The sequence below is a fragment of the Phocoena phocoena genome, chromosome 13 (assembly GCF_963924675.1).
Source record: "Phocoena phocoena chromosome 13, mPhoPho1.1, whole genome shotgun sequence".
NCBI classification, from domain to species: Eukaryota; Metazoa; Chordata; class Mammalia; order Artiodactyla; family Phocoenidae; genus Phocoena; species Phocoena phocoena.
In genome coordinates, this window is record NC_089231.1 from 89,400,003 (window position 1) to 89,415,429 (window position 15,427).

General features: G+C 47.7%; 1 protein-coding gene across 2 annotated transcripts in view; it reads left to right on the forward strand.

Moving 5' to 3' along the window:
* SFSWAP (splicing factor SWAP) overlaps positions 1–15,427 on the forward strand; it is an 86,800-nt gene that overhangs the window by 27,136 nt on the left and 44,237 nt on the right. For both annotated transcript variants that reach the window (XM_065889797.1, XM_065889796.1), the window contains exons 8-11: positions 7,241–7,481; positions 8,494–8,625; positions 9,134–9,227; positions 10,168–10,339. In XM_065889797.1, the coding sequence (XP_065745869.1) occupies positions 7,241–7,481; positions 8,494–8,625; positions 9,134–9,227; positions 10,168–10,339 (639 nt within the window). The remainder of the gene's footprint in view (positions 1–7,240; positions 7,482–8,493; positions 8,626–9,133; positions 9,228–10,167; positions 10,340–15,427) is intronic.

The following is a 15,427-nucleotide window of genomic DNA, read 5'->3' on the forward strand; positions in this document are numbered from 1 at the left end:
GCTGACTTCCATTCATTGCTTTCCTGTGTTGTTAGTGCTGTTCTCTCCTTGTTTGTTTGTTTACTCCTGTATTTTGCTAGAGCACGTCCTCCAGTAGTTTGCGAAGAAAGGGTACACAGGAAGACCGTTTTTTTTTTGATTCTTGAATGTCTGAAAATGCCCTAATTCTGCTCTCACTCATGGTAGGTCATTTGGATGGGCCCAGAATTGTGGTTTGAATATTGCCCTTCAGAGTTTGGAAGGTTCCAGGCCACCATCTCCTAGAAGCCTTTGCCCTGTGCCATTCCAGTTCCTGTTCTTCCACACGTGACTTGTACATTCCTTGAACAAACTGGCATCGCGGGCAAGCCATGCTGGGAAGAGCAGAATCAGTGACACCCCTGGGGGAGTCCGCAGTGCTGGCGGACGGAACCAGGGAGGCCCTCGAGCCCAGGCTTCCGGGGCCCAGAGGCCTGAGGAAGCCCGGGTGAGGCCCAATTTGGGTAGTGGGGGGGAGGGGCCATGGGACCTGAGGCAGGTGCCTCACAGAAAGGGAACGTGGCTGGGGCCTCGATGGGGAGTGACGCGGCTGGGTGGGCAGTATGGGGGCTCTGGCTGGTCTAGGAAGGGGTCCCTGGAGCCTCTAGGGCAGCGGCCGGAAGGGCTCTGGTTCCCAGGAGGCGGGTATGGGTCCGAGAGAAACCACGGAGCCCGGGCTGACTCAGCGGGAGGAGGCGCGGCCACAGGAAGCAGGAGCGGCAGTGTGTGGGGACGGCTGTGTTCTGGACGCGGTCCCTTTGAGAGGTTTATGAGATGTCCCAGTGCACGTGTTGAGCAGACACTTAACATACCAGTTCAGCTCAGAGCTAGAGATAGCAGTTCTGGAATCAGCAAGTGTAAGTAGGATTTAAAGCCGTTGAAGTTATTAGGGAAGTCCCAAGGATGCAGGTGGATGGAGACTGGTTGGCCATCCAGTGACGGAGGCCAGGGGGCCAGGTGCTGCCGGGGGTGGGCAGGGGCGCTGCGGGCGGGCGGGCGGTCTTGCTGCTGCTGCTGCCCAGGCCCGCTCAGCTCGTAGCACAGCGCTTCTTTTTCACGATCTTGTGTGGATAAAGTAGATCGGTCTTTTAAGAGTATACTTATTTTTCTCCACGGAACTCAGGAAAGCTATTTTCTTTCATTCTTAATACAGACACACGTTTATATTTCTGAACTGACAGCAGGGATTGCTGACCAGCCTGCTGATCTCCAAGAACCCTTCCAAGGCTTACATTCTCTTCTGAGAGTTAGATTTGTACGAGATTAAGATCATATACAAGAATCAGTAAATTGGCTCTGATTTTTGCAAGAAGCCCGTTGGATAGAAGGGCTTTGGAAGGTAATTAGGCAGGTCTGTCTGACCCTGGGTTCCGCAGCTCTGTACGTTTCTAAGCGCACAGAGTGTCAGGGAGGACGTGCTGAAGAATGTGCCGGTGGTTTTAAGCGGCTTGATCTTTCCACACAGCTATGCCTGCCCTTGGGAAGTGGAGGCACCCGTTGACATCTCTGTCTTAGATTTATTTGGAGTAGGCATGTTTTAGTAAACATTATCATGATGTTTATTAAAATCACATCGGCATTTAACTTTGTGTGAAACCCAATCCCCTCTTTAAAAATTCAACAGAGAGCCCTGAGAACAGCAAGAGCCCTAGTAAGGAGTGTTATGCCTTGGAAGCCCGGTGAGAAGTGGGACTGCGGGTGCCCTTTGGAACCCTGCACACCACACCATCCCGTGTCTAGGATGGGACGGTGAGCTCCAGGGAGCCAGACCTCTGTCTGTCCTTAGCTCTGTCTGGTCCAGCGATTCTCAAAACTTAGCATTCATGAGAATTTCTGAGTTGGGAGCTGTACACAAAAACACATGTTCTCTAGTTGGTAGTCATTTTAAAGGATTTCCAATTCAAGGATTTCAGGAGCTGTGAGGCCCCACTGCAGCGACGAGCGCACATCTGCAGTGTCTGCCACGGGGTGGTGCCGGCGGCTGGCTCCTGCTCTCGCGGAATACCTCAGCACGCACCTTGCTGTCAGCGGGCTTTGCTTGTCACACGCTTCTCTAGTGCCTGCTCTAACCTGGGAGCTGTGCAGCCTCCCTCTCACTGCTTTTAAGATGCTTTGCCTTCTGGGACCATAGCCCTGATCGCAGAGAACTGCCCCAGGGATGTGTGTGCAGGAGGGCAGAGCAGGGGCCTCCTGGGGTGGGAGATGGTTCTGGAGGTAAAAACTTCGGTTTAATTGAGGTACAGTTGATGTGCAATATTATGTAAGTTACGGGGGTGCGACGTAGTGAGTCACACCTTTAAAGGTTATAGTCCATTTATAGTAATTGTAAAATAGTTGCCTGTATTCCTGTGCTGTACAGTGTATCCTTGTAGCTTATTTACTTTATATGTAGTTTATGCCTCTTAATCTCCTACCCCTGTCTTGCCCCTCCCCATTTCCCTTTCCCCACTGGTAACCACCAGTTTGTTTTCTGTATCTGTGAGTCTGCTTCTTTTTTCTTACGTTTACTCATTTTCGTTTTTAGATTCCACATATGTCATGTCATACAGTATTTGTCTTTTTCTGTCTGACTTAATTCACTAAGTGTAATACCCTCCAGGTCCATCCATGTTGTTGCAAATGGCATTAATTCATTCTTTTCTATGGCTCAGCAATATTCCACCGTGTGTGTGTGTGTGTGTGTGTGTGTGTGTGTGTGTGTGTGTGTGTACACCACATCTGCTTTATCAGCTCATGTGCCGATGGACACTTAGGTTGCTTCCATATCTTGGATATTGTAAATAATGCTGCTTTGAAAGTTAGGGTGCATTGTATCTTTTCAAATTAGTGTTTTCATTTTTTTATATATATATTTATTTGATTTTAAGGGGGTTTTTTGTTTGTTTTTAATATTTATTTACTTGGTTGCGCCAGGTCTTAGTTGCGGCAGGCGGGTTCCTTAGTTGTGGCTCACTGGCTCCATAGTTGAGGCATGTGGCCTTAGTTGTGGCATGCGAACTCTTAGTTGTGGCGTGCATGTGGGATCTAGTTCCCTGATCAGGGATTGAACCCCAGGCCCCCTGCATTGGGAGCGCGGAATCTTAACCACTGCGCCACCAGGGAAGTCCCTGATTTTTAGTTTTTTGAGAAACCTCCGTACTGTTTTCCACAGTAACTGAACCAATTTACATTCCCACCAGCAGCATATGAGGGGTCCCTTTTCTCCACATCCTCGCCAGCCTTTGTTATTTGTTGGAGGTAAAAGTTAGGAGGGGCTTCACAGCAGGCAGAAGACACTGTTTGGAGGTGCCCCTGGCACCTGCAAATGAAATGAGGGGCATGATACTGTTCACCATAGATTGGGGGGCAGGCCAGGCCAGACGTGGCTCCGGGCTGAGGTTGGCCTATCACTGTCACGTCAGCCCCGGGCCTCAGTGTCTGTGGGGAAAAGGACAGAAACAACCTTCTCCCTAAAATCTTCATCTATGCCATCCTGCACATGAAATGGGAATCTGGGGGAAACAGTGCACAGTTGGCTGCACTGTTGGGCCCTCAGCTGTGGCGTTGCCCCAGCAGGCACCATGCAGCAGCAAAGTCTGCGTTCTCAGCTCGCCAAGCCTCAGGTGTTCCATTGGCATCAGGGTTATGTTTGGATACAGAGGGATTTTCAAATTCCTGTTCACCTTTGCAAGGTGTAATTAGAATTTGTTGGAAAGGACTCACAGAGTGCGTGGGTAAGAAGTGAGAGGGCATCCTGCGTGCATCGTCTTTAGGTTTCTGCTTCCAGTCTGTCCTCCTCTGCAAGATCCCCAGGGCGCGTGCCCTGGGCTGGCCTTCTAGTGTGGGAATCCCTGCATCCGGAGTAAGACTTGGCTCAAGGCTTAGGCGATGCCTTCAGGCTTGGAGGCTTTGTTTGATTTTCACACATGGAAACGGAGCCTTTTTCTCTTTGTGAGCTCAGCTATGCATTTAAATTTTCCCCTTATATTTTACAAGCGTTTTTAGGTATTTGTAATGGGTGAGTTCCTGAGTTAATCTGCCGTCTTTCTGGCAGGGTTATTTTTAGACTTTGTTTTAATTTAATTTGATGGGTGACTCAGGTACAGACTGATGGTTAATCTGCATGGTCATTCTTTCAAAGGGAGGATCCTTAGTTTTGAAAATAATTTATTCATTTCTGTTACGTAAGGAACGCATTAAATTGCAATTGCGTAATATATAGTTGACACTTAACTGTAAACTGTTCTGTTCTAATCCATACGCCTCATTGGTTGTAGCTACGACTTTGAGATGCATTTTGGCCTGTTTTCAGGCCAGAGGCTGGCCACCTGGCATAGGAAGGACATGGAGTGTCTGTCCTGTCCTTGAGATGTGACCCTTTGGGCAGTAGCGGCTCTTGCTGCCCCTCCCAAGACAGGGGGTGCTCTGTGGGCGGGGCTACGCTCTGGTCTTGCCGCTGCTGCCTCACCCCTCCTCCGTGGCGGTGTCTGTGCCCAGGGGTGAGAAGAAGGGCCCCCGTCACTCGACCGAGTGCAGGGTGAGCGGGGAAGTCGTTCCATCGTTTCAAGGAGGATGATACAGCTCACAGAAGCCGCTGTTCATATTTGAATACCTAATCGGGTTAGGAAAAGCTTATATTTGAAGCATCGAATCCATCTGTCCACCCAACAGATTCTGTGTGCTGAGCGCTGGGGTTACAGAGCAAACGTGTCTTTCCTGCCCTCTGCCCCCGCCTTCCTTCAGAGATATGGTTTGAATGTCTCTGTGCTAAAGATCACACACAGAGGATGTTGAGGCCACACATCTTTTTTTGAAAATGTGGAATATTGTGGTGAACGCGAACAGTGGTTGGTGCACAGCATCGAGCCGGCGATTCACAGCTTGGGAGTTCAGACGTGTATAATTCATAGGAAGGAAGTCGCTACCAGCCGCGGATATGCCTGCAGCACGTGCGGGTGATGCAGTCGTTCCAGCCGAGGCGGAAAGGCTGGGGTGTAGCTGTCGAGGACAGGCTGTGAGCTGCCGCACCACGGACACCTTCCCCATGGAGCTTCCAGTGCGGGGAAACTGTAGTCAGTGTAAAAGCTCTCACTATTTGCAGATGTTTTTGTTTTAAAGTAGATTAACTGAAGATCAAAATAAAATTCCTTAATGAGAAAAATCTTTCACTGTGCTCTAATGGTGAATTAAATCTCTGTGTCGTCAGGACCAGTTGCTTACCTACAACAGGATGAGAAATTTAAATTCTTAACTAGTTCATTGGATCTTCTGTGATTTCACTGGTTTTGAATATTTTCCCCCCAAATAAAAAATGAATAAATTTACAGGAATTTTGGTTGTTTTAAAAAATGGGCTCTATCTTACAGATACTTGCATGGGTGGGCAAAATATATAGGAAGTGATTGTACTTCACTGTTTATAATAATAAAGCCCCAAATGATCTCAGTGTCCGTCAGGACTTCTTAAATCAATTGCAGTACGTCTCTGTGCTGGGGTGAAGGCATGCAGGGGTTACAGAGCAGCACAGCTTTGTAGGCAAGATGACTTCCAAGACAAGTGTTTGTTTGCTTATTATTGAAGTATAGTTAATTTACAGTGTTGTGATAGTTTCTGGTATACAGCAGAGTGATTCGGTTACATATATATAAGAAATACGTACCAGATTCATTTATATGAATGTTGTATATAATATATATTCTTTTTCAGGTTCTTTTCCATTATCGTTCGTTACAAAATATTGAATATAGTTCCCTGTGCTATACAGTAGGACCTTGTTGTTTATCTGTTTTGTATATAGTAGTTTGTATCTGCTAACCCCAAACTGCTAATTCATCCCTTCCCTCCCTCTTCCCCCTTTGGTATTGTTCTCTATGACTGTGAGTCTGTTTTTATTTTGTAAATAAGTTCGTTTGTATCGTATTTTAGATTCCACATATTAGTGATATCATATGATATTTGTGTTTCTTTTTGTCTTAGTTCACTTAGTATGATAATCTCAAGTTCCATCCATGTTGCTGCAAGTGGCATTATTTCATTCTTTTTTATGGCTGAGTAATATTCCATTGTGTATATGTACCACATTTTCTTTATCCATTCCTCTGTTGATGGACATTTAGGTTGCTTCCATGTCCTGGCTATTGTAAATAATGCTGCTATGAACACTGGGGTGTATGTGTCTTTACCAGTTAGTTTTCTCAGGGTATATGCCCAGGAGTGGGATTGCTGGATCATACGGTAGTTCTATTTTTAGTTTTTAAAGGAACCTCCATACTCTTTTCCATAGTGGCTGTACCAATTTACATTCCCTCCTACACTGTTGGTGGGTTCCCTTTTCTCCACACTCTCTCCGGCGTTTGTTATTTGTAGACTTTTTAATGGTGGCCATTCTGACTGGTGTGAGGTGGTACTTTGTAGTTTTGATTTGCATTTCCCTAATAATTAGCCATGTCCAGCATCTTTTCATGTGCTTATTGGCCATCTGTATGTCTTCTTTGGAGAAATGTCTATTTGAGTCTTCTGCCTGTTTTTTGATTGGGTTGTTTGTTTTTTTTGTTACTGAGCTACATGAGCTGTTTGTATATTTCTGAAATTAAGCCCTTGTTCACATCATTTGCAGATGTTCTCTCCCATCCTGTGGGTTGCCTTTTCATTTTGTTTGTGGTTTCCTTTGTTGTGTAAAAGCTCATTAAGTTTGATTAGGTCCCGTTTGTTTATTTTTGCTTTTGTGTCGTGCCTTGGGAGACTGACCTAAGAAAACATGGCTGTGATTTATGCCCAGACAAATGTTTAAACGAGAAAAGTAAGGAGAGGAGAGAGTGGAGAGCTGGTATCAAACGGGGAAGCCAGCGAAGGGTGTTTAGTCCTCAGACGGATCACCTCACGGGCCACACAGGAAGGGAGCTAGTGCTGCTGGACAGTGGACTTTGTCCTAATCTGCCCGCTCTGCAGTTAGGGAGGACATCAGTTGTGTAGTAGGAAGGTCCACGTTGGGCTGCCTTGAATGTCCCCGTGCGTGTTCACTTTCCATCGTCCCTGGGTGTGTGTCTGGGCATTGCCTGATTCTTGCAAGCTGTGTGTCACCTGGGCAGCCTTTCTTATATCAGAAAAACAAAACGATGTGGCTGACATTGGACAGAAGTGATATTGCATTTGGAAAAGTGTCCCTTTTTTACTGCATTGTGGACACTCACCGACTAGCCTGTCTTTTGCCACTCTCACGCCCCCAAAATGTGTCTTTCCACAGCAACAGTGGCAGCCATGTACTACAGCTACTACATGCTGCCCGACGGCACCTACTGCCTGGCACCTCCCCCTCCAGGGGTTGACGTAGCCACTTACTACAGCACCCTGCCTGCCGGCGTGGCCGTGTCCGGCTCCGCTGGAGTGACAGCCACGGCCCCGCCCCCTCCAGGGACCACGCCACCGCCCCCCCCAAGCACAGCAGAGACGACTAGTGGGGTGACCTCCACCACCATCACCACAAGGTATGCTCTCACTTCTGCTGGTCACCTGGAGCACCTGTGTTCTTGGTTTGGGCGTCTTTATAGTGTGAGTCACATAGAGGGTCTCCGTTATCTGAGTACTTATTATCCAAATCCCCGAGTTACGGGGTTGATTGGGCAACAGAAACTGTCATAACATAAGCACTTGTAGCAGTGAGGTCTAACCACTGAGAAAATGAACTCCCAGATAGCATTCCACGCCACTCCCCTGAATCCAGCATCTGTTCTTTCCCGTGTGCCACCATCTCGGTGGGGCAGTACCAGGCACAGGCAGTGTGAAGTGAAGCCCAGTTTTTGCCCAAAATGCAGGATTTCATAAAAGCTGCTGCAAGTGAATGGCTCACGAGCTGTTAGGAAATGCGGATCTGCTGTTAGTCCAGCTAACCGTTGACTAACAGAGCCAGCAAGGCAGGGACTGGACCCCGGCGCCTGTCCTGGGGAGCGTGGAGGGGGCTCTGAAGAGCATCTGTGGGTGAGCGAGCACTTCATAAGAGGCACTGGCATGTCTCAGGCTGACAAGACAGACGCTCAGGAGCCTTGACGGAGCACTTGGATGGTTCCCACTTCCTGATCATGCTAAGAAATAAACATGAAACGAAGGACGATGAGTCACGCTAGCCAGCATACTTTCATATAAATATACAAAAATTCACACTTGATTTGTTCTTGGTTGTTTCTAAGAATTAGCAATTGGGGGGAAATGTGAGGAGAGAAAAGATGAACGTGTGTTCATGACCTTAAGTGTCACTTTGAGTAAAACCCCTGTTTTCATCATTGGCAATGATATTTTGGTCCCTGTTTCAAATGGATTGACTTTGATTAGTTTTCTGTAGTCCCAGTCATCTCAGATAAGGGCCTCCCTGTCTGTGTGTAACTTACCTGCCGGTGTGAACTGAGACAGTGCAAGTCCCCCAGCAGCCTTGCTGGCCTCCCCCCTGCCGCTGATCTGGAGGAGGGCCTGGCACTGTGTGTGAGACCCAGCTCTCCTCTGCAGTGCACTTGCTTCCGTGGCCGCCATCATCCCCCCGCCCCCCGACATTCAGCCCGTGATTGACAAGCTGGCAGAGTACGTGGCCAGGAACGGCCTTAAGTTTGAGACCAGCGTTCGTGCCAAGAATGACCAAAGGTGAGTGCAGGAGTTTATGTGGTAGATGAATGGTGTTTGGGGTTTAGTGTAGCTTCTTTTTTTAATCTAGCTACATAATTGTTTATATATATGTGTATACGCATATATATATTTTTTTCCTTATGTGTTTAGATAAATACATCTTGTTACATTACTTAGCGTTGGGGTGGTTGTCTTTTTTATCGTTATAGTTTTTTTGTTTAACTTGTTTTGCTTTGTTTTTTTAAAAACGTTGAACCTCCCTAAAATAAAAAGCTGGAATTCATGCTTTTCAAGAATCTGCTGTGGAAATTCAGACACACACTGCACTTTGTTTTTTTCATCAAATAATGTTCCGTGCTCGGGTCGTAACATAACAACGGGAGGCTGTGGTCGCAACATGATCTGTGTGATCGCCAGGGTCAGTCACTGCGAAGCCTTAGAGCAGCAGGTGTGGTCCGTCGGAGCCGAGGGGTGTCACAGCGAGCGAGCGTGTCTTGTTGAATGACTCGTCCCCTTCTCTTCCTAGGTTTGAGTTCCTGCAGCCGTGGCACCAGTATAATGCCTATTATGAGTTTAAGAAGCAGTTCTTCCTCCAGAAAGAAGGGGCTGAAAGCGCACAGGTATGTGTCTGGGAAGAAGTAATCCTTGGGATGTGCACTAATAGGGTTGGTTGGTTTTACACTCACTTTTAGGTGTAACGTATGTCTTGCATTTGCCGAATTTAACTTTTCCCACTCTCTTGTTTTACATCTGTTGAAATCTTTGACCCGTATTAATAGTTCATTGATGATCATTTGTCCAGAATGTTGTAAACGAAGTAATCCTGTCTCTTCAGGCATTTGGTGTTTTGGTTGGCTGTTGTTTTTAACTACTTTGGATGGAAGCTGTGTATTATACTTCTGTTGTGTTAACATGTACTTAAATGCCTAAGTGTAACCACAGGTGCTCCCAGCTGACAGGCTGGAGCCACACAGGTGCCACCCACCCAGTGGCCTCGAGCGCCACCTGCCAGCAGCTCGCCTCACGACTCCCATCCCTGCAGACGTCCCCACACTCGGTTCTCAGGCACCTGTTAGAAGCATTTCCTCCTGTCCTTGAAATCCTTTATTCTGCCTCTCCTCTCCTCTCCTCAGTTACATGGGCACCCTAATGTCTTTCTAAAACCTGTTTTGGTAGAGAGATGACGTAGGCTTTGCGTATCAGTGGATTTCTACAGGCTTTTATCTCTGACTGCTCAAACTGAAGAAAATGGACTCATCTGTAGTGCTGGGCATAATTTGGTGTTCTAAACGTGTTCTCAGTGGTCATTCTCCAAAGAAGAGCTAGTGGGCATTGGTTCCCAAAACAGCATTACAGGGAAGATACCTCCTTCCGCTCCTCTTTTCATTCTGTTGTATCAGAAAATAGTAAATCTGAGTTAGAAAATGTATTCCGTGGTCTTACTTAGGCAGTAACGTAGCCGTGCTTTTGTCCCATGAAATGTATGTGCTGCATATCTTTTCTGACAAATCCTGTGTCATTTCCAATGGAGCAGTTCAGAGTCATGTTTAACCTCTGCAGGCTGTGTCAGCACCGGAAGAGGCTCCTGCAGAGTCTGCTCCTGAAAAGCCGAGTGACGTTGGGGACGATAGTGTGTCTGAAGATGTGGCCGACGCAGGGGGCAGAGGTGGCTCCTCGGGGAAGAAGGAGGTGTCGTGCAGTAAAGCCGTCCCCGACGGGAAGCTGGTGAAAGGTACGCTGCCCTCACTACCAAGGGTTCCAGTTTTGACCTTGTACCTCACAGGTGTCACTTCAAATTAGCAAGGAAGAACGCTGGACCGCTTAAGGTCAGGTGCCTTTAGCCACAGGACAGGAGGAAATGGCTGCCCCTTTTAAGTTGCTGTTATTAATGAAACTTGCTTATTTCATAGTACTTCCCTGATTTCGGGTTTGGGGTCATTTGGATATAAGCTCATCTTAGGTATGCGTTCTACAGGCTGTTGCTAACAGCCTGTTCCACCAATTTAATGGAAATGTTTAGAATTTTTCAAATGATGTTTTGTACCCCCCTCCTTGGACTTCTGAAACTATATGCAAACTATTGTGCCAATGGAATTTGTTTTCTTTATTTGTTAAGGCAAGTCCCTTGAGGGTCTCTACCAGGCGGTATTCCACTTGCTCCGTTTCAGTTACCTTTTTTTTTTTTTTTTTTTTTTGCGGTACGCGGGCCTCTCACTGTTGTGGCCTCTCCCGTTGTGGAGCACAGGCTCCGGACGCGCAGGCTCAGCGGCCACGGCTCACGGGCCGAGCCGCTCCGCGGCACGTGGGATCTTCCCGGACCGGGGCACGAACCCGTGTCCCCTGCATCGGCAGGCAGACTCTCAACCATTGCGCCACCAGGGAAGCCCCTCAGTTACCTTTTATGTTCTTGGGAGGAGTTTTTCATCTACCAGGACAGACATACATGAAAAGAGCAAATATAAATAAATAGAAAGAAAAAAAAGCGGACACAGGCACAGTAGCAGAGAACTCTGTGGTTGGACGTGTGAAGAAGCAGTGAGTTGCACCAGGTGGGAATGAGAAGGGCTGTGCAGAGGGAAGAGGGTTCAGAGCCAGAGGAGCTCCCAGGCGGGACGGCGTGGTCTGAGCCGTGTGGCCTGTTCAGAGACGGGAAGTAGTCTGAGGGAGCCGGGTGTCAAGGGGGGCACACCTGCCCAGGTAACCATGGCCAGCACGTGGGGCTCTGCCTTCCTGGCGGCTCCCGGGGCTTCCAACAGGGACAGCACACCTTGCAGCTTAGATCAGAGGAATCACTTCATGCAGTATGGTGAGTGTGTGAAGATCGAGGCAGAGAAGCCATGTGGGGGCTCAGGGTGGAGCTGGTGGCCTGAAGTGGAGGAGGGGGCGTGGCCGGGCAGTGCAGGAGCCAGTGCCCGGGTTCAAAGGAAAGGCAGAGGAGACGCGGGACGGGCAGACGGGCCAGGATTGCAGGAAGGCCTTTTCTGTGCGTACAGATGCCTTTTCTGATACAAAGATGGCGATCAGGAGTAACCCAAATGACCCAGATGGGTAACTGGGAAACTTATGGAAGTGCCTGTGAGCCTCTCAGTCCAGGAGGTCACCTGAGCACACGTGTTTAATCTCTCACCCTTCCCAGCCGCCTTCAGCTCTCATTGGAATAACCAGAGGAATGTATTAGTAAGGAGAGTAAAAACAGTTACTGCTCCAGAAGCAGGGGGAGGTACTGTTCATGTTTAAGAAGGACAGGCCAGGCCACCTGGACTTCAGTTCATAGGAAAGAGCAGGACATTTGGGGACTCAGTGGCAGTGACCCTGGGGGAACCACTGTCAACCAAAGAAGGGGGCGGGCAGAAGGCCAGAAGCGTCCTTCTGCTTCACCAGGAGCGTCCAGGGGACAGCGGGGCTCCAACAGGGTGTGGTCGGGGCGCAGTGGGCCAGCCCCCGCGTGGAGCGCCCTCCCCGCTCCCGGGAGCAAGCGCCTTGGGATTCGGCAGACGAAATGGTGCTCGCTCGCCGCTTCCCTCGTCGTACCCTCTGAGCCTGAGGCACCCGAGAGCTGCAGGTGTCCAAAAGCACGCACCCCACCCTCAGCTCCGTCAGGGTGAGGACTAGGAGACAGAGAGTCTCGGCTCCGCAAAGAGGCAGGAGCTCAGGAGAACACGATCCGAGCCTCGGGACACGTGGGCACCTTGGAAACAGTTACTAAGTGACAGGAAAATTCTTTTAGTCTCTGATGGTATTCTCACAGAATTAAAGGTACTGTAGAATTAGTGCAACCGATAATCTGACATCTGGAAAAGATTGTTTAGAAAAAGATTGCCAAATTTTAAAATATAAAAACACTAAAAATCAGACTGGGTGAGAAAACAAGTTCAAAATTTTTCTCAAATTTCCAAGGGAAAGGATAGAGATGGAAGGAAAAGCATCCAGATGGGAAAATAGACAGGTTGTCCTTCACGGGGGAGAAAAAGCAGAGGCTGGCGCGTCGGATGTGTATCTACAGCATTAAATGCCAGGGAGTTCAGATCTATCTGAACTTCTGAATGAAAAGTGTTCTGAATGCTGGAGGACAAAGGTTCTTACAGACATGTCAGCGCCCTGAAATTGATCAGTCAGTGAAGGTGAGGGCAGTGAGCATATTATCCAGACGTATCAGATGCAGTGAAAACTTAAAGAAAACCTACAACCTCATGTGCTTATGTTGGTGAAGAGAAAGTGAAAACAAAGCAAGCATTCAGCTCAAGGACCTAGGAAGAAACTTTCTATAAAATGCACGTAAGAGGGCTTACCTGGTGGCGCAGTGGTTGGGAGTCCGCCTGCCGATGCAGGGGACGTGGGTTCGTGCCCTGGTCTGGGAGGATCCCACATGCCGTGGAGCGGCTGGGCCCGTGAGCCATGGCTGCTGAGCCTGCGCGTCCGGAGCCTGTGCTCCGCAACGGGAGAGGCCACAACAGTGAGAGGCCCGCGTACCGCAAAAAAACAAAAACAAACAAAAAAATGCATGTAAGAAAAGAAAAGGAGAATCAATAAAAATCAAAGCAGAAGTGGGTGAGGATATAATAAAAGACCAGTAAAACTTATCATCATTGTACAAGTTTAATACAGAAAAAAGAGCAAATGCACAGCATAATGAGAGAGAAAACACGGTATTTTTTAAGTACACGAGAACAATATATTTAACTAGATTTGAATAAATTTGAAAATAACTGAAAAAAATTGTCTAAGAAAATATATTGATCAATTGCTAAAATGTCTCCAGAGAGGCAGTAAGACGACAGATCTATAGGCCTGAAAGAATTTAGAAAGCTGGTCAGTGAAATACTCTAAAAGCAGCAGGCCAGGACAGAGTTAAGGTCAAGGTAACTTCCCTCAAGAAAGAGAAAGCCTGTCTGATTAAAGCTACTCCAGAGCCCGAAGATGGAAAGTTAGGAAGCTCTCCAGCCCTAGCACCTTAACCCCATAAAGCTTAGCAGTCTGCAGGCCAGGACCCCTGGGAAACCCAGATGTTAGCACTGCAGATGGAAGCAAGCTTGGAACAACAGTGAGAGCAGGTATGAGCAGGTGCGGTTCCTTGCAGCCATCCCAGTACGGCATCCCGCCAGAAAAACCTCCAAGGACAGTCTTACCTTGCTAACAGATGCTGGAAAAGCACCAACATTTCCTGAGATTTTTTTGATAAAGCTTCCCTAGTATGACAATAACTGACGTTGCAAAAACAGGCTCTCCATTGTGAAAAAAATAAGACTCTCACATTACCTCTGACAATTATAGTGATTCCAGATAGATTTAAGTGTTTAAACATAAAAAATAAAATCATGAAGTAGAAGAAAATAAAGGTAATTTTTTTCTAGTCAGAGTGGAAAGGATTTTCTAAGAATTGAAGCCATGAATGATAGAGAAAGATAGGTCTGATGGGAACTGGGCCTGTATAAAGTTGAAAGACAAATGTCAGGATGCCAGTGATGGCTAATATAACAGAAGAGAAAGGTCAAAGTCCTTGCTATAGAAAGAGCTCTTGTAAATCAGTAAGGAAAGTCACTGCAGTAGGAAAACAAAGGACATGAAAAGGTAGTTCACAAAAGAAGGAAAACAGTTGGTCAGTTAATAAACTTTTTTTTTTTTTGTCTGCATCAGGTCTTTGTTGCTGCACACGGGCTCTCTCTAGTTGCGGCGAGCGGGGGCTACTCTTCATTGTGGTGCGCAGGCTTCTCATTGTGGTGGCTTTCGTTGCGGAGCACAGGCTTCAGTAGTTGCGGCACACAGGCTCAGTAGCTGTGGCTCGTGGGCTCTAGAGTGCAGGCTCAGTAGTTGTGTCACGTGGGCTTAGTTGCTCTGCAGCATGTGGGATCTTCCTGGACCAGGGCTCTAACCCGTGTCCCCTGCACTGGCAGGCGGATTCTTAACCACTGCACCACCAGGGAAGTCCTAAACTTTTAAAATATATCCTCACTAACAAGATACTGTTCTTTGCCTCCAATTTGGTAAAGTTAGAAAGTAACAGAGAGCGTGCAAGTGGCAGGACCCTCACTCGTGCGTTGTCCTTGGAGTGTTGTCAGTAAGGCCTCTCCAGGGGAGAGCCCAATGATGGGGACCAAACCCTAAATGCGGATGCCCTCCCACTCCTAGAAACGTCTGGCTCACCAGGACGTTTCGACCAGGTGTTCCTCCCAAGGCTCGTGGGCTTTTAAAAATAAAAAATTGGGAACCATCATGGGAGACTGAAATCAGTTGGCATGTCCATACTAAGAAATATTATTGCCATTTATTAAAATGATGTATGTTGACATGGAAAGATGTCTAAACTTTTTGTATGGAAAGGTGTCGCTCACTAAGTGAAAACAGCAGGCTATAAAGCATGGTCCCATTTTTCGTGTGTTTGTACACATGTACACGTACGTGCCTCGGAACCATTGTGTTCAGATCATTTCTTTCCCGTATCTGAATAGCAGTTGGTCTTTCATTTTGTTCACTTGTGTTTTCAAAATTTCCTATAGAGAATGTGTATTACCTTAGAAGTTAAAAGTTAGTAATGAAACTTGATACCTTAAGAAAGGAAGCATATTCGATGTGGAAGGTGGAGGGCCGGGCGCCGTCGGCTCACTCACGCGTGTTTCCTGAGCACAGGCTACTCTGCATCAGTGCACACCAGGGCCACGTTAGTCCTGCGGTCCTGCCCGCTCCAGGCTCCGGGGTAACCAGACCGCACACACAACACAGAACGTCAAGAGTGGCGTGAAGGAGAGAGGCCGGGCAGGGCCTGTCTGAGGAGAGGCTTCATTTGAGATGAGAAGAGCAAGAAAGCCAGGCGTGAGAAAAGGAT